The following is a 19,472-nucleotide window of genomic DNA, read 5'->3' as shown; positions in this document are numbered from 1 at the left end:
CTGTGGGAGTCGGTGGGCTTGTAATAAATATTGGTGGACAGTCTATCACCAGAAATTGAGACAGAAAGGTCAAGGAAGGGAAGGGAATTGTCAGTGATGGACCATGTGAAAGTGATGGGGGGATGGAAATTGGAAGCAAAATTAATAAATGTTTCCAGGTCCAGATGAGAGCATGAAGCAGCACCGAAACAGTCATCGATGTACCGGAGAAAGGGTTGTGGGAGGGGGCCGGAGTAGGACTGGAACAAGGAATGTTCCACATACCCCATAAAGAGACAGGCATAACTGGGGCCCATGCGGGTACCCATAGCCACACCTTTTATTTGGAGGAAATGAGACGAGTTTAAGGAGAAATTGTTCAGTGAGAGAACAAGTTCAGCCAGACGGAGGAGAGTGGTGGTGGATGGGAATTGTTCGGGCCTCTGTTCAAGGAAGAAGTGGAGAGACCTTAGACCATCCCGGTGGGGGATGGAGGTGTAGAGGGATTGGATGTCCATGGTGAAGAGGAGGCGGTTGGGGCCAGGGAACTGGAAATTGTTGATATGATGTAGGGTGTCAGAGGAATCATGGATGTAGGTGGGAAGAGACTGGACAAGGGGAGCGAGAACGGAGTCCAGATAGCAAGAAATGAGTTCAGTGGGGCAGGAACAGGCTGACACGATTGGTCTACTGGGATAGTCCTGTTTGTGGATTTTGGGGAGGAGGTAGAAGCGGGCCGTCCGAGGTTGAGAGACTATGAGGTTGGAAGCTGTGGAGGGAAGATCGCCAGAAGAGACAATATCATACTGGTCAACTTCTATTTGAAACAGTTCTTGTCATTAAAGGGGCATTAGATCTGTGCACACTGCCTTCTTGAATCCCACACATCTGAAGCTGAATCCCAAATGCCAACTCCTATCCTCTCCTTCCCATGGCTGGTTTACTGTCCCACAAAGATATTTCTTTCCATGCTTCTCCTGGAAGGCGAATGAGTTTAAAAAGTTGACGTTTTATGCTATTAACACTGAAGAATCGGAAGAAGCGATGATTACAGCCAAGTCCCTTTGAAGTTGCATTGGAATGTTGAGATGGATGACATTCTCATTCCCCGAGACCTAAGGTCTGAATGCGTCTCAATCCCCCAGTACAAAGTGTTAATGAAACCAGCAACTTTTGAAAAATTTGTACAAAGATTTTCAACATTCTTCTGCGGGTTATCACAATTACAAATTATAGTTCCTCAGTCCTATGATGAGCTCAACTCCCCACAAACAACAGCCTGTCATCCAAATGGAACTTAAAATTGGACACAAGCTGCTCACAAAATTTAAATCGTGAACTCTTTGGGTCTGATTCCACCTTCACCAACGTGGTACACCCTGAAGCTGAAGAGAAGTATCCACCCCCTAGGTGGCCCCTCCACATCTGAGTCCAAGATCTTATTCATTTCCCGCAGCCACACGAGTACTTGGCTGGCTCCAGGGTTCATTTGGTTCAGTTCCACTTCACAAGAGAGGGGGTTGCAGCTCCTGGAACAGCAACTAAAGCATTGTTTCTTGGATTTCATGGAACGTTGGATGTAATCACAGTTTATAATTTAATCAAAGTGATCAAAGATTTTATTTCCATCCATTGTTTTATCTCCACCTTTTAGCCCATTTCGCTCCCTTCCCCCCACCCCACCCCCCACCAGGGCCATCTGTACCTTGCTCATCCTGCTTTCCACCCTTAATGTCACCATTAGCACATCCTTTAGCTGATATCACTGCTGTAAACACCCCTTTGACCTTTTGTTTATTACATCTTTGGCAATCTCTCCTTTGCCTCCATCTATCACCGGCCCTCTATCCAGCTCCACCTATCCCACTCCACTTAAACAGCTTATATTTCACCACATTTCTTATTCCTCTTTAGCTCTGATGAAGAGTCATACAGACTCGAAACGTTAACTCTGTCTCCCTCTCCACAGATGCTGTCAGACCTGCTGAGTTCCTCCAGCAATTTTTGTTTTTATTTCAGATTTCCAGCATCCACAGTATTTTGCCTTTATTTTTGCTTTGATCAAAGTACCTGTTGGCTAAACTGAGGCACAGAACACAAGGACTGTTTGGTGTCAAGGTCACATAAATATTAAGTTCATCCAACCTTCCAGCGGTTGCATTTGATCGGATTTGTGGTTGGGCATTGTAGAGATCGTTCTCTCCAGTTTCCTCCCCTCCCTTTGTTTCCCACAGGTGCCAACATCTTGCCAGGATATTGTTCAACAAACCCTGGCTGCGCTTTAGTACCTCACACACAACCGTTGTCCGATACCGGTCAGCTATTTGATGGTAGAGGCATCACGGCTGGAATATTCCAGTCCTCACCTAGTGTCCTGTAGCTGGTGATGTTGAATCTCACTGAGGATTGGGAGCATTGTCCGACTTTGCTCTATCTAACCTATGGTGCTAAAGCTAATTGCAGGACCCCCTACCATCGGCTTTGCTGGGATGCTCAGCACGGACCAGAGATGCAAACCGCAGCTTTTAAGCCTATAGGCTTTAGCAACTCAGGGGAATTTCACTGTGATGTTTAAAGTGACCTGCAATTCCAAAACATCCCCTGCAGCCCTCACTGTGGCCCTGAGCTGTGGGAAGTGGAGATCTATATCAGGCCAGTAACATGAAAAGTCCTGATGGGAATCGTCTGCTGGTTTCTGCCGAGCGGTAAAATTTGATGCAGGAACCAGGCAGATAAGTTAATACATCCTGGCAGATGAACTAAGCTGAACCAGGGCATCCCCAACTGGAAAGCCTGGGATCACTCTGAAACGTGTAATGAATGCAATCCCTGTGGGACTGCAACAGTAAACAGGATAGACGTCAAGCTCACAGGGTGACTGCCACAGCAGGTGCTGAACGCCTATACATAACCTTTGCTAGATAGTCCCTCCTCAACACAATGCATCGTTCCTTATCTGTGAGACTCAAGGTGACCTTCCCCCAACATAATCCTGTAACTGGTTATAGGAAATATATAAAAGTAACACCTGGTTATTCCTTTCTGTTTATCCATCTGTCTCTTCCTTGGGCTCACTTGCACTTCCCTCAATTTAGTCTACTGCATTCGTTGCTCCCAATGCGGTTTCCTCTACATTGGAGAGACCAAACGCAGACTGGGTGACCGCTTTGCGGAACACCTTCAGTCTGTCCGCAAGCATGACCCAGACCTCCCTGTCGCTTGCCATTTTAACACTCCACCCTGCTCTCATGCCCACATGTCCGTCCTTGGCCTGCTGCATTGTTCCAGTGAAGCTCAACGCAAACTGGAGGAACAGCACCTCATCTTCCGACTAGGCACTTTACAGCCTTCCGGACTTAACATTGAGTTCAACAATTTCAGATCATGAACCCAAGGGACACCACACTTCTCCTTGCAGCTTCCTGCTCATTCTATCGTTCTAATCAGGTCCTCACTTCCGGGTTAAAATCCCAATGTGCCCCTTCCTGGCATGTTCCAGAGCAAATATCGCAAAATGATGGACTTCCAGCCCAGGATTTATGCTCTGTTGGTTTTTAATGGATGGGGAACCAGGGGTAGACAATTTTATGGCACACAATAGGAGGGGGGCATCAGACTCAGAGTTTAAAGATATTGCATTGCTATAGCACCTTCCATGGCCTTAGGATGTCCCAAAGTTCTTCACAGCCAATGATTTGGAATTGAAATGTAACCACTGTAATTCAGCAGAGGATTAGTGCACAGCAATTGGCCTCATAACCAGCAATGAGAAGATTGAGCAGTTATTGTGTATTTGGTAGAGGGATATAGATTGGTCAGGACAACTTGAGTGGCAGGGAAGCTTTTACAGCCATCTGCACCGTGGGGTTACCAACTGTGATTAAATGTATTCCTGGAGGTTTCATCACATGACTTGTCCCCGCACTCGAGCCATTTGTCAGCCAACACGTGCATTGTTATAAAAACAAAAATAGCTGGAAAAACTCAGCAGGTCTGACAGCATCTGTGGAGAGGAACACAGTTAATGTTTCGAGTCCGTATGACTCTTCAACAGAACTAAGGAAATAGAGAAATAAGGTGAAATATAAGCTGGTTGGAGGTCGGGTGGGGGTGGGGTGGGGGGCAGGTGAAGCTGGATAGGGGGCCAGTGATGGGTGGAAGCAAAGAAGAGATTGCCAAAGATGTCATAGACAGAAGGTCAAAGAGCGGTGATATTAGCTAAGGAATGTGCTAATGGTGACATTAAGGGTAGAAAGCAGGACGAGCAAGGTACAGATAGCCCTAGTGGGGGGTGGGGTGGGGGGAAGGGATCGAAATGGGCTAAAAGGTGGAGATAAAACAATGAATGGAAATACATTTAAAAATAATAGAAATAGGTGGGGAAAGAAAAATATATATTAAAAATATATAAATTATTGGGAAAAGGGGGATTGGAAAGGGGGTGAGGATGGAGGAGAAAGTTCATGGTCTGAAATTGTTGAACTCAATGTTAAGTCCGGAAGGCTGTAAAGTGCCTAGTCGGAAGAGGAGGTGCTGTTCCTCCAGTTTGCGTTGAGCTTCACTGGAACATTGCAGCAGGCCAAGGACGGACATGTGGGCATGAGAGCAGGGTGGGGTGTTGAAATGGCAAGCGACAGGGAGGTCTGGTTAATGCTTGTGGACACACCGAAGGTGTTCTGCAAAGCAGTCACCCAGTCTGCGTTTGGTCTCTCCAATGTAGAGGAAACCGCATTGGGAGCAGCGAATGCAGTAGACTAAATTGAGGGAAGTGCAAGTGAAATGCTGCTTCACTTGAAAGGAGTGTTTGGGCCATTGGACGGTGAGGAGAGAGGTAGTAAAGGGGCAGGTGTTGCACCTTCTGCGGTTGCATGGGAAGGTGCCGTGGGAGGTGGTTGAGGTGTATGGGGTGATGGAGGAGTGGACCAGGGTGTTCCGGATGGAACGGTCCCTACGGAATGCCGATAGTGGGGGTGAAGGGAAGATGTGTTTGGTGGTGGCAAGATGCTGGAGTTGGCGGAAATGGTGGAGGATGGTCCTTTGAATGCGGAGGCTGGTGGGGTGATAAGTGAGGACAAGGGGGACCCTATCATGGTTCTCGGAGGGAGAGGAAGGTGTGAGGGCGGATGCGCGGGAGATGGGTCAGACACGGTTGAGGGCCCTGTCAACCACCGTGGGTGGAAAACCTTGGTTAAGGAAGGTTGCCAGACCTGCTGAGTTTTTCCAGCTTTTTTTGTTTTTGTTTCAGATTTCCAGCATCCGCAGTATTTTGCTTTTACACACAATGTTATGATGTACTGCCTTTCTACGCTAACTGGAAAGCAAAAAAACTCGTCACCCAATTGGATGATGCTTAACTGTCAGCCAAACTGGTTTTCTTCCCCCCATTTTCAATATTTTTAGACCTTGTAAAGAGGACTGTACAAAGAAAATTTTTTAAAAAACAATATTTTTGTTAATGGTCCAATGATTTTTCTTCCAGGGACACACATGGCAGTGTCCAGGAGATTGATCTTCAAATCCTGGACACTCCCAGCCGATCAGGTTGGCAGCCCTGCCAGGTTTAATTTTCCTGTGAAAGACTTTGCGTGTCCCATCCAGTGCAGGCTGGTGTGGGAAACCTGGGATCATGGGTTGCTCACCTGTTACACACATCCTGCCCAATTTTCCCTCTCAGGAATGTGGTGTATGATGGATGGCTGATCCAGGGCGAGCTGCCAGTTTTCAACCTCTGCCAAAAATGCAACTAACCCCCCAACACCACATGGCACAACTTCAGCGCGAGCCAAGATTATGTGCTTAAGTCCCTGGAGTGGGATTTGCCGACCCAAAGGACCAGAGTGCGACCAACTGATCCTAAAGAGACAGCGTGGCTGATAAAGAGATCTTGGATTTTTTTTTCTGATAACCACACGTGATAATCGACTGGTGAAACAGTTGAGCAGCTTGGCCCAGGTGGCTCTCACCAACATGTTGGGAGTCCCAGATGGCAGTGGGACACTTAAAGCTGCCAACATATGTGAAAGGAATTTTGTCAGCTCTCAACCAGGCTGCTAAATGAAGTGTACCACTTTGGGGAACAGACTGGCACCTCATCTGTCCCACAGTGAGTTTCATATCAGCAAAGTTTCACAGCTGCATTTCTGTTCAAAGTTGAAGGAAGTTTGCAGCCTGTGCACTCAGCCTTAGAGCTCAGGGAAATATGCAGAGAGTTGTTTTGTTAAGTTCTGCAGGTCCATTAACACCAAACAACACAGCCTCACCTGTGGTTTACTGAGGCTAGGTTTCCTCACTAAATTTTAGTAAACAGGTGAGTTAAGGGTGGGGCAATGTTAATGGAAAGCACCCGCTGGATTATTAATCGACGTTCAGCGGTGGTCATTGATGGGTTGGTGAATGACCATGAAACCCAATAAAATTGAACTGATCCATGAATGACCTTTAGAGAATGAAAGTGACCCTGGAATCTTGCTCCAGTTGAGTAATTAGCTGTTACCTGATGTCCAGCACATGGTAAAATTTACTAGTACCAATTCCTCCTGTGCAATCAGCAACCTAAAGGTTAAAATTCTAGGTTATCTGGTTACAATTTCAGAATCTTAACACATTACCTTTAAAAGGTCAATCTCGTTGATGCAGTCTTGCCTTGCTTTAGCATCCATCATTTCAAATACCTTAAAAAGACAATCAAAGACAAATCTAATCTTATGAACAGAGTTAGCATCCAAGCAACTTAGCAGTGCAACTATTGTAATTCAGGATTCTCCCTCCTGGGAAGCTCCTAGCTGCAGCTGGTGAGACCGAGGAACTTTTCCAGTGACCCGCAGGTGTGGGATTGCCAGGCAGACCAGCTGCCTGCTCCATGGAGGTGGGTGGAGAGGCTGTCATCTTCGTGGAGGCAGTCTCCCTGCAGCAGCTCTGGGGGTGGGGGGTCATCAAAGCCTGAGGCTCCGTGGTCCAAAAAGGGGGAGCGGGAGGTGGTTGGCATGAAAGACAGTCCCAGAGGCCCCAATGATCCCCCCCCCCCCCCATCAAAGGTGTTTCTCCTCCATCCCATGGGGCCTACTCCCATCACCCGTCCTACATCGTAATTTCCAAACATGTTTCAGCCTGCTTCAGCAGCGCCCCCACTTCCCCCCGGCGATGCTGCTGAGGCTTCGGAGCTGTCAGCCCTCTGGTTGGGCCTGTCCGTCTTCTTGGATTGGACAGTGGGTGCTGCAGGCATCAATTAGGAGGATACCAGTGCTAAAATCGCCAAGCCGGGCCCGCGTTTGGCAAGCGTGGGCTCGGGCCTTGCTTTATGCCCAGGTCAGGACCCCGAAGCCGGCGGTAAAATCCAGCCCAACGTTTTTTATTGTGACATGAAGATGCGAGATGTCTGACATCTTTGGGGTGTCTGCTTCAGCCTGTGTTATTAAACATATTCAAGCCCCTGTTTGGAAGTACTGGTGCGACATTAGGTTCAGAATCTCCCAGACAGCTGCTGCCAACAGTGTAGAGAGAATTTGGATATGAAGTGAACAAATATTTCAAATGAAATTTCCAGGCTGTGACATATTTGTGACATGATGTCAGGCGCTGGTCTAAAATTTAGGGAGGGTCCTAGTGGAATATCGATTCCAGTGACCCCACACCAAGAGCAAGAAATACCTTCCCCATCTTAAATCCCCCTTCAGCTTTGCTGGCGAACAGTGGCACTACCACAGTGTGGCTTAAAAAAGCAAAAAAAACCTGTTGGCATCTATGTAAGCAAAGTGCTCTGTTGACAGTATTCAGGCATAACAGAGACATCCAGTGAGAAAGAGAAGTAACTGTGAGTATGTTCCATTTTCCTCATTTTTTTTCAAACTTCTGAAGTAGAAGCAGATTCCCTGAGTGAGTTGGCTAATGCAGTAGCAAATTCATTTATTAAAAAAAAATTATTGTTATACAGAAAGGAAATCTCCCTTCTGCATTGTATGGTGCTTTGCCACTGCTTTACTTTATATCAGCTCACTAGATTAGGGGATGTGGTGGTGTAATGATATTGTCGCTGGACTAGTAACCCAGTACACCCAGGGTAATGCTCCGGGGACCCAGGTTTGAATCCCATGAATTCAATAAAAATCTGGGATTTATAAAGTCTGATGACGATGAGCATGAAAATCTACCTGACGATGGACCATGAAACTGTAAAAAGCCATCTGGTTCACTAATTCTCTTTAGGGAAAGAAATCTGCTGTCTTTACCTAGTCTGGCCTATATGTGGCTCCAGACCCACAGCAATGTGTCTGGCAGCATCGGCAGAGGAGAGCACAGTTGATGTTTTGAGTCCTCATGACCCTTCAACAGAACTCAGTAAAAATAGGAAAGGGGTGAAATATAAGCTGGTTTAAGGGGGTGAGGGGGAGAAAGATGGGGAGTTGTTGGGACAAGCAGCCAATATAGGAGGAGATAACCAAAAGATGTCACAGACAAAAGAACAAAGAGGTTTTGAAGGTGGTGATATTATCTAAAGGAATGTGCTAATTAAGATTGGAGAGCAGGACAAGCAAGGTACAGATAGCTCTAGTGGGGGTGGGGTGAAATAGGACTATAAGGGCATAAAAGGTATAGATGAGCGATGGGTGGAAATACATTTAAAAATAATGGAAATAGGTGGGAAAAGAAAAATCTATAAAAATTATTGGAAAAAACAAAAAGGAGGGGGAAGAATCGGAAAGTGGGTGGGGATGGAGGAGAGAGTTCATGATCTAAAATTATTTCCACCCATCGCTCATCTATACCTTTTATGCCCTTATAGTCCTATTTCACCCCACCCCCACTAGAGCTAACTGTACCTTCCTTGTCCTGCTCTCCAATCTTAATTAGCACATTCCTTTAGATAATATCACCACCTTCAACACCTCTTTGTTCTTTTGTATGTGACATCTTTTGGTTATCTCCTCCTATCACTGGCTGCTTGTCCCAACAACACCCCCCCCCTCTTCCCCCACCGCCCCCCCCTTAAACCAGCTTATAGTTCACCCCTTTCCTATTTTTACTTAGTTCTGTTGAAGGGTCATGAGGACTCGAAACATCAACTGTGTTCCTCTCCGCAGATGCTGCCAGACCTGCTGAGTTTTTCCAGGTATTTCTGTTTCTGTTTTTGTTTTGGATTTCCAGCATCCGCAGTTTTTTGCTTTTACCACAGCAATGTGGTTGACTCTTAAGTTAGCGATGGGTAATAAATGCTGGCCTAGCCAGTGATCTCCAAATCCCATGAATGAATAAAAAAACACTGATGCTTTATAACACTGTAAGCAGCTAATATTAATGAAATGCTTTCTGGCAAATTCTCTTACCTGGACTTTTTTTAATGCGACTGCTTTTCCATTATGAAGATAAGTTGCTCGATACACTTCACTGAACTGACCCCGGCCTATTTTCTTCTCTATCCGGAAATCTGCCAGCCTGCTATGGTAGGTGTATGATGGGGTGTGTCTCTGTACAAAAGAAGAAAGCAAGTTCTCAGCTCCATTTGTTCCACCAACAAAGCGACCACTTAAGAGATCTCGATGAATAAACATTCTCAAATGCACACTTGTACTCACTCAGATTGTGGTTTGCGAACCATTTCAGAAATAGTCTGATTTAAGCTCCACTAATGGAACTATCGAAATGATTAAGGGGCTCCCGCTATGACTCAGTTAGAGAGCACATTGCTCACTGTGGAATTGAATCATACCTAAAAGGTACTCTATGCGTCCTGAGTTTGTCCATATCAGCTGGGTGAATGGTAAGAACAGTGCAATTGACAGCACCACCAGGCTACGCTGTGTGGGTCTTGCTCACGCGTGCTATTACATAATACTTGGTTCACCAAATTATTAACAGATTCAAGAGCAGGTTTCAGCCACTGTAGGGAAAATAGGTGAAGGTGGAAAATTGTGTGCAAGTTAAATTTAAAGTGATGGGAACAATCCAACGGAAATGCTGTAACGGAGTGATGAAAAGCCTTTAGAAAGCCTCAAATACCCCTCGGTCACTCAGCAGCCATTGCCAAGGCTGTATGGGAAAGGAGATTATAGGGAAGGAAAGCCTATGGGCTAGCAAGTGGCAGAACAGCTGGGCACCTGGTCCCTGTTCGATGGCTGCCGGAGATATAATGGCACAAGCTGCTTACAAAGATTATCCTTTTGTGGCTGTCCAGAGCAGCAGCCCCATTCAAGCACATGTCTGGGGGCAGGTCACTGGCTGTGTCAGCCCTGTGTTGCTTGTTGGCAGATGATATAGTTCTGTGTCCGGGCTTTCTGCTGATCCAGGCTCTATGAAGACAATTTCCATAGTCATCGTCAGATACTTGTAAGTATGGTGACCACATTTTGCAGGTGTGGCCAAACAAGAATTGCTGCCTTATTCCGTGCAGCACCACATAAAACATGGCAAGCTCGGACTGGGATCACTGGGATCTGCACTGTCGGGTCTATCTTCAGAGTTGGAGTCTTCACATGCATTAATCATCTACCAACATGGGGTATGTTCTGTCTGCACATATGGGTGTGCAGATACCCACAGATGGGCACAGTCTCTCTTGTGCAGAACCATTTGCCTGGAATCCCTTTGATGGGTCTCTCCTTCCAGATAGGGAATCCCCATTGGGAATTCCTTGTAATGGTACTTGGTAAGTTAAAAGAAAATAATTGGCAAGGACGCTTATAAGATTTCAAGCACCAACAAAATGGACTAGAAATGGCTTAAAATCCTTTTGAATTAATCCTCTTTGGTCTGCTAAACTTTCTTTTCTCAAATACATTTCTCAAAACTCAGCAATCCTAGGCAGCCACTTGTATGAAGAATTATTTGGTGTGATCTGCATCCAAGGTAATGTCATGTTGACACCATCATCATATCACATGCATCTTGTTGCTGTTGAAATGATAGGTTCTTTGCCTGTTTGGTTGTTGGAAATGTGTTACCATATAAGGGGCGGGCAGGGAACTGGCACATAAAAGGCCAATATAACCAGGAAGATCGGTCCCGTCGTCTTCTGAAGATTCGACAGGGATCATTTTCTGCTGGATGAGGAGGAGCCTCACGCACTGGGAAAGTCAGGCACGTTATTTTTTGACCACGGATATGCACACCTAAATCCTGATATACACGTTCAGGGGGCAAAGCTCCTCACTGGATGTGTGGAAGGTGGAAAACTGCTTCTCACCATTTGGTGCCAAACAGTTGATGGATCTGGCACACACCCTCCCACAGGACCTCAAATGAGAAATCCTAGCATGTTCCAGTGTTCAGATTCCGAAGATTGATGTGATGGCTAATTTTACACAGAGGCAAATGTCGAAGGCTGTCTCATTTATTTATTTTTAACAGAGTAGCGAGATAAACAAAATCCCGTGGAGACTGATCCAGTGTGGTAGCATATGGAATTAAAAATAACCCTTCACTTCCGAGACCTAAAATAGCTTCATTGGTATTCATAAGGTGTCACTATGGAGAGTTCCACTCGGGATGATTGTAGATGTTCAGAATGTACTTCGCAGCCATGAGTTATGTAAAGGTCCATCCCGAACTAAAACCAATAATGATATCACTGCATGGTCAGCACAGATACCAGGCAAACACTGTTTGGAACAAGCAATCACACGTGTGATAAGAGTAAATGGTGTTCTGCCAACCATATGAGGCTGTGGACTAAAATTCATCTGCCCTGTATTTTGGGCGCAGGGGTTGCAATCTGTGACCTGCATGCTCTGGGTCCATTGGAGGTGATGTGGATAAGTCAATGGACCTCGCTGATGGCTTGGTGTTTAGAAACATTGCAACCCTTGGTTGCTGCTGTTAGAAAATATGTTGCTGTGAAAGCTTTATCAGTTGGAAACCTCAAATAAAAGTAATTTTTGATGTGTTCCATAAACAATGTTAGTTGTTGGAATGGGTTGCGTAAATCATAAATATAATTCACACAATAAACATGACAATTGTTGTTACAGTAATATATTTTACTGTACACATGAGAATTTCAAACCTCAGCTGTTTCGTCTTCTGCCTGTAATGTGGTTCGAGTAATAAATGAAATAAACATTCTATCACCTTAAAAGCAGACTCTTGTGATTTTGAAACCTCTTGTGTACCATAAAATAGGCTAGCCCCACAAACAGAATCACCTACTACTATCTCAATGAAATATAGTTGGATTTCCTACTGATGATAATTTCAGAAGGTTGGCATTTATTAATCACAGGCTGACCATTACAATAACTTTGTATTGATTTTTGTATCCCACAGCCTTTAGCTGCTGTGAAATATGACAATTTATATCTTTATATCCATTACATCTCAGTTCAGGGCAGCATAAGTACAAGTGACTCGAGCATATTACTAAGCGACTGAGAGGCAAGTGATTGGTCAGCCCACAGGATGAAGATTTCTTCGTGGAACATCTCTCTCGCGTTCTCGATAGTGAAGCACATCTATGGAGGCAAAACAGTTTGAAGAGAAGCGATTGGCTCTTTGATAACAATTGTATTGAATGGATGTTACTGAAGGGGCAAAAGGGCCTGTTTCATAATCGAATCCCAGTGAACAGGTGCAAACTGTGAACTCTCACTGATTTGCTTGAGGAATGTGAAGGAAATTGTTCAAATTCAGATTCAGGCGATGAAAAGAAAAAAACATTATCACTTGGAATAGTGACAATATTACATGTCTGTGTGCTTATTTATTGGAGTGAAGTGTTCACGTGCCAAAAACGTCTGAAGGTTTTTTTCAGGGATTATTCATATTTTTTTAGTGCAAGATTTACTCACAATGTATTTAAACGGCCAATCCATGGATCAGGGACTCAATTAACAACCAATTATTCTGAATCGGATTTGGAAAAGTTCAGGATTGCCCACTGTTAGATTGATTTTGATTCAATTTGGTTCTGAGCTCACGTAATGTACTTTGTGGCATTGAACCACAATACGAATCAATCAGCGCCACCTCCACATCCTGAGATTGTAGCCTTAGAATGCTTGCTCCTACAGCTTCTTACTGTCTTCTGCAGTAATCTACAACAGCAAAATGTATTGATTGTCTTTCTTATACTTTTCTAGGTTCGAACTGAATGGTGCCACCTGACTGATCAATAGTGAAATCAAGTCAAAGATACACCGCAACAATCATTGTCTGTTGGTAATAGTTAATCTTTTAATGAGCATAATGAATGCACAATAATCCTGGTGGGAGGGCAGGCAATTGCACATTGCTCACAGTTCACAGGCCACTTACATCAGTGAAGGTGGGATGCAGCAACTATTGCTTACCTCCCTTCCTCACCCAAGCTACAGTATCTGGGACCTGGGGTGGGCTATGTTGCTTAAACATCTTTGATGGGTGCCCATGACATTATGGTTGTTTGGACGCCTGCCTGGAGTAGTAGAGTTTGGGGAGGCACACGGGCTGTAACGTGGTTCAAGTAATAAATGAAATAAACATTCTAACCCCATAAAAGCAGACTCCTGTGGTTTTGAAACCTCTTGTGTACCATAAAATAGGCTAACCCCACAAACAGAATCACCTACTACTATCTCAATGAAATATAGTTGGATTTCCTACTGATGATAATTTCAGAAGGTTGGCATTTATTAATCACAGGCTGACCATTACAATAACTTTGTATTGATTTTTGTATCCCACAGCCTTTAGCTGCTGTGAAATATGACAATTTATATCTTTATATCCATTACATCTCAGTTCAGGGCAGCGTAAATACAAGTGACTCGAGCATATTACTAAGCGACTGAGAGGCAAGTGATTGGTCAGCCCACAGGATGAACATTTTTTCGTGGAACATCTCTCTCGCATTCTCGATAATGAAGCACATCTATGGAGGCAAAACAGTTTGAAACTCTTTCGAGTTATCAACAGTCACAGATTGCAACTCTTTTTTTTGAGTACAATCACAGTTCTTGGTTTCCGGGAGTGGGACATGAACCCACAACCCTCTGATTCAAAGGCGAGGGTTCTATGAACTGAGCCACAGCTGACACCTCAAAACAGTTTGAAGAGAAGCGATTGGCCCTTTGATAACAACTGTGTTGAATGGATGTTACTGAAGGGGCAAAAGGGCCTGTTTCATAATCGAATCCCAGTGAACAGGTGCAAACTGTTAACTCTCACTGATTTGCTTGAGGAATGTGAAGGAAATTGTTCAAATTCAGATTCAGGCGACGAAAAGAAAAAAAAAACATTTTTTTCACAGTCATTAGTGTGTGTGTGTTGTTTAAAAATGCCATCAGTTGCAGGGCCTTTATGCCAGGAATCCAGATTGAAGCCTCCTGTGGGGCCTGACCTCCTTCCCTAAAGCGACCTCTATGCCGGGTTCATCCCAGTGTCTAGATCACTGGACAGAACAAAGGCTGGGACCTCGGGATTTCCAACAGGGGAAAGCCCACTTGCTCATCAGCCTCGTTCCCTGTATCATAGGAGGCCATGTTTAGAGCAGATGGAAGCCCCACTCATCCCAGGCCCCTCTAACAATTCTTGCTAGTGCCTCTCTAGTGTGTCTGATCGCTTAGGCTCCAACTTACCCTCACCTCCCCTATGGGCCTCAGGTCCCAAGGAAATTTAGGACCGCTGTTTGTTGGCTATCACAGAATCACAGAATCGTTACAGTGTGGAAGGAGGCCATTCAGCCCATCATCTCTGCACCGGCTTTCTGAGCATTTTAACTTAGTGCCAATCTCCAGCCTTTTCCCCGTAACCCTGCACGTTGTTTCTAGTTAGATAATCATTTAATGCTCTCTTGAATGCCTCAATTGAACCTGCCTCCACCACATTTCCAGGCAGTGCGTTCCAGACCCGAACCACTCGCTGTGTGAAAAAATTTTTTCTCACCTGGCATTTGTTTCTTTTGCAAACCGCTTTAAAACTGTGCCCTCTGGTTCTCGATCCATTTATGAGTGGGAACAGTTTCTCCCTATCTACTCTGTCCAGTTCCCTTATGATTTTGTTAACTTCTAACAAGTCTCCTCTTAGCCTTCTCCTCCTCTCCAAGACTCTACCTTGATTATGAAAGTAATATTTTTTAAGCTCACTTAGGCTACAATAGCTCAAACATGTAGGACCTCACTTAAATATCTCCAAGATTAATCTAACATGCAATGCAGTAGGTCAGTATATAGGTTGCCATGAGAAATCAGTCTGAAACAAATACTAGGTTATGAAGAAGAAAGGATCTCAAAATAAAGGCCAACTTACTGTTGGAGCCTGGGATGGAAAACTACTTACCTACTTACCTCTCATTTTAGTATCGTATAATTCTGGATAACTAGATCTGGAGATTATTACCATTCTGATCACTCTTTCTGGCACTAACTGGAGACACTAAGAGGGCGTGTTTAGTGCTCAAGTTTGAAGTCTTGTCTGCCTGCCATGTTGGAATTAATGCTTGGTGACGCTGAGACACACTGTCTGATGTGTTCTGGCATTCAGCAAGACCACAGCTGCACATTTACATATGCAATGACCTAGATTTGCATTCTCCATCACAGCCCATCAGGCCTAATTAAAGTAATATAGCTATCAAAGGGGGAGATAATACCATTACCTCCAAAGCTCAGGCTCAGGTCAGGCATTGAAATAACAACAAAATGCCTCATTTCATTAGTCCGACCCACCTTCACTGTGGCCCATTATCAGATTAATCGTGGTATTTAACATGTGTACATTTATCACTAAACATTATTCCCCACTTAAGGCCGATTATAATCTTTTTCAATAGAATTTTTGTTCAAGCCAGCACATGATTGTAAGTATTTAATTTCTAATTAATATTCTCCCCAGAGGCATAACGTGAAGCTGGCTTGCTCAAAGCACAGGTTCCGGGAGACAAGGTAATGTGGTGGCTGGAAATGATGCTTTACTTTGAAGGACCCTGGGCTCAGATCCGATCACCGAAGGGTCAGCATTAAGGAGCACTGGCTAGTCAAAAAAAGAATTACTCGCGCTTCAGTCGAAAGGTTGCAACTAGCAGCTCATATCCCGGAACGAGGGTTGGGTTACCGAGGTCCCTTCGTCAGGGAGTTTCTGTAAAAATTCCTAATTACACTCGCGCAATAAATAAATTAAAAAGCTAAAACAATCAACCAGACATCTGCAGCACGAAAGTGTCAGCAAACTGGGGTCTGGATGTGAAAAATGAGCATCTAAGTCCTCAGCGTAGAAGATGCCAACACATCATCAGCACCAAAAGTATTTATTGTACGTGGTGCAGATGCTGAGGAATTTACATAAAAACCATTTGAGGACGAGCCCCTGATGAGTGGCTCAGCAAGCTCACTTAGATAACATCTACTGCAGTGAGCACAGCCCTGATGCTCTGAACAGCCAGAAGGACTGGCAGCAATGTGAGATCATACAGTCATAGAGGTCTACAGCACAGAAAAAGGCCCTTCGGCCCATCGAGTCTGCGCTGGTCAAACAAGTACCTAACTATTCTAATCCCATTTCCCAGCACTAGGCCCATAGCCTTGTATGCCATGGCATCACAAGGGCACATCCAAATGCTTCTTAAATGTTATGAGGGTTTCTGCCTCTACCACCCTTTCAGGCAGAGAGTTCCAGATTCCCACCACCCTCTGGGTGAAAAAATTCTTCCTCACATACCCTCTAAACCTCCTGCCCCTTACCTTAAATCTACGCCCCCTGGTTATTGATCCCTCCACCAAGGGGGAAGGTTCCTTCCTGTCTACCCTATCCATGCCCCTCATAATTTTATACACCTGGGCCAGGATTTCCCGGTCAGTGAGCAGGGGCGGGGCCCACCCGCCGACACGTAAAATGACGTGGGATGACTTCAGGCGGAACTCCCGACGTCACCGCGCTCCGTTTAAATGTTCAGGTAGGCGGGGGCTCAGCAGAATCAGCTGTGCGCCCGCCGACCTGTCAATGGCCAATTGAGGCCATTGTCAGAGTCATTGAAGTAATCAATGGACCTGCCCGTCCAACCTTAAGGTCAGCGGGCAGGCCAGGAGCCCCAGCGAGAATTAGAAAAAGCATCAAACCTCATCCACGGGCAGGATGAGGTTTCATGTAGGTTTTAAAAAATGTAATTGAACTGTATTTAAAAGTGATGGACATGACCCAACTCATGTGGCTGAGAAAATGCCTCTTGTCATCCAGCCAGGGGCCCAGGGAACAATCTGGCAGCCAAAACAGTTCAGCCCAAGGCCTCCCTGACATTGGGTCTCAGAGTTCAGTTACATGAGTTTGACCTGCTGGGCGTTCCGGAGCAGTCCAAAGGTTTCAGGGTTCAAAGGTAGCAGGGTCCATCAAGTAGACCCTGAGGGAGGAATGTGACAATTGGAAGAGGGAGATTGTTACATATTGTTGTATTATCTGTAAGTATCTAGAAAAAGTAGCTAGGAACAAAAGAATGTACGCCAAACTGAGAAAGACGTGCAGGAGCTGTGGGTGACCACATGAATTCGCAAACAGAAGGAAATATCTCGCGCACAGATCAATCTGCAGAGATTGTGGAAAGGCCAATCACTGGGTAAAGATGTGCAGAACAAAGATAGAAGGTGGCAGACGAGGCACCAGAGCCAGAACAACTGGGTGAATGGACAGGGAAAGGAACCAAAACATCCACACCCTGGAAAGTGACGGTGACATAGGAACCACACAATGACACAAAATAGCTGGATGTGACAGTTGCCAGGGTAAATAAATTCACACAACCATTCGGATCAGGAAGAGCGTGAAGTAAAAGCCCACAGCGATAAATCAGAAGGTGAAGATTGTAACTGGAGCGCAGAGTAACGTCATCTCACTCAGACTATACCAGAAGATCTTTCCTGAAAATTTGGAAGAAAATGATTATCCAAAGGAAGGCGTACTGAGACCGAGCAATGTCATGCTGACGGCCTACAGGGGAACTGAGATTCGACAGCCAGGAACAGCCCAAATCAGAGGGAAAGATGTTGGTTGTATGTTCTACATCACTGAAACAGATGGCCCTGCTATCCTGGGGTTGAGCAGTTGTGAAGAGCTGAAGATTAACTTGGTAAACCATGAGATAAAGGAGCGACACAGGGTTGAAGAGAGTGCACCCATTGAAAAGCGCCCTCTGATCAGATGCAAAGAGAATCTGGTGCAAATTTACCCAGAGTGTTTCGATGAGATGGTTGGGCGCTTTGAAGATTTTGAGTATCACATTGCTATTGACCCAGTGATGAAACGAATGATTAATCCCCCGTGTAAAGTACCAATAGTACTAAAAGGAAAGCTTGAAAGAGAGCTCCAAGAGATGGAAGAAAGGAAGGTCCCAGAGTCACAGAGCCTACAGTTTGGGTAAATTCCATTGTGGTGAGAGAGAAACCAAATGGACGGCTAAGAATTTGCCTCGATTCCAAAGATCTTAATCAAACCATTATGAGGGGTCACTACCTCATTCCAATACTGGAAGCGATTACACCAGCACTGGCAGGGGCAAAGGTTTTCAGCAAGTTTGATGGCAGAAGTGGCCACTGGAATGTGAAACTAGACGGGTAATCTTCACTACTTACAACATTCAACACATCCTTTGGACAGTACAAATTCCTGCGTCTGCCTTTTGGCCTTAAAGTGAGTCAGGATGTGTTCCAGCAGAAAGTAGAGGAGACATACAGGGGATGCAAAGGAGCAGTCAGCATAACAAATCATTTCCAGAATACGATGTAGACAAAAAAGGTCAGGGCTACAATCTACATGAAGCTATGGAGAGAAATGGGAAAGCTGGGATCAAGTTAAATGCAGACAATTGTCAAAGTGACAGAATGCCAATTCTGACACTTGACGGAATCAAGCTGAGCCCTGAAGGAATCCTGGCGATCTCTGGGATGGAAGCCCTAAGGGATAAGAGAGAGTTGAGAAGTTTCCTTGGTTGATCCAATACATGAGGTCCTTCATTCCACATATGTCAGAGCACACAGCAGACCTGCAGGACCTGATGGAAGGAGGTGTAGGGTACCAGTGTCAGAGCACACAGCAGACCTGCAGGACCTGATGGAAGGAGGTGTAGGGTACCAGTGTCAGAGCACACAGCAGACCTGCAGGACCTGATGGAAGGAGGTGTAGGGTACCAGTGTCAGAGCACACAGCAGACCTGCAGGACCTGATGGAAGGAGGTGTAGGGTACCAGTGTCAGAGCACACAGCAGACCTGCAGGACCTGATGGAAGGAGGTGTAGGGTACCAGTGTCAGAGCACACAGCAGACCTACAGGACCTGATGGAAGGAGGTGTAGAGTACCAGTGTCAGAGCACACAGCAGACCTGCAGGACCTGATGGAAGGAGGTGTAGAGTACCAGTGTCAGAGCACACAGCAGACCTACAGGACCTGATGGAAGGAGGTGTAGGGTACCAGTGTCAGAGCACACAGCAAACCTGCAGGACCTGATGGAAGGAGGTGTAGGGTACCAGTGTCAGAGCACACAGCAGACCTGCAGGACCTGATGGAAGGAGGTGTAGGGTACCAGTGTCAGAGCACACAGCAGACCT

The 19,472-nt window shown here is 45.4% G+C and overlaps 1 protein-coding gene across 9 annotated transcripts in view; it reads right to left on the bottom strand.

Moving 5' to 3' along the window:
- The window catches only part of LOC144685413 (serine/threonine-protein kinase Nek6-like), a 344,126-nt gene that overhangs the window by 133,528 nt on the left and 191,126 nt on the right, over positions 1–19,472 (bottom strand). For all 9 annotated transcript variants that reach the window (XR_013577721.1, XM_078549868.1, XM_078549866.1 and 6 more), the window contains exons 3-4: positions 9,300–9,440; positions 6,588–6,650 (exon numbers count right to left, since the gene is read on the bottom strand). Coding sequence is in view for 8 of the 9 variants with exons in the window: in XM_078549868.1 (XP_078405994.1) it covers positions 6,588–6,650; positions 9,300–9,440 (204 nt within the window). In the remaining variant the exon portion in view is untranslated. The remainder of the gene's footprint in view (positions 1–6,587; positions 6,651–9,299; positions 9,441–19,472) is intronic.

This window comes from Cetorhinus maximus, chromosome 10 (assembly GCF_964194155.1).
Source record: "Cetorhinus maximus chromosome 10, sCetMax3.hap1.1, whole genome shotgun sequence".
In the NCBI taxonomy this organism is placed as follows: Eukaryota; Metazoa; Chordata; class Chondrichthyes; order Lamniformes; family Cetorhinidae; genus Cetorhinus; species Cetorhinus maximus.
Note: the sequence above shows the minus strand (reverse complement) of the source record. Positions and strands in the feature narration are given on the sequence as shown.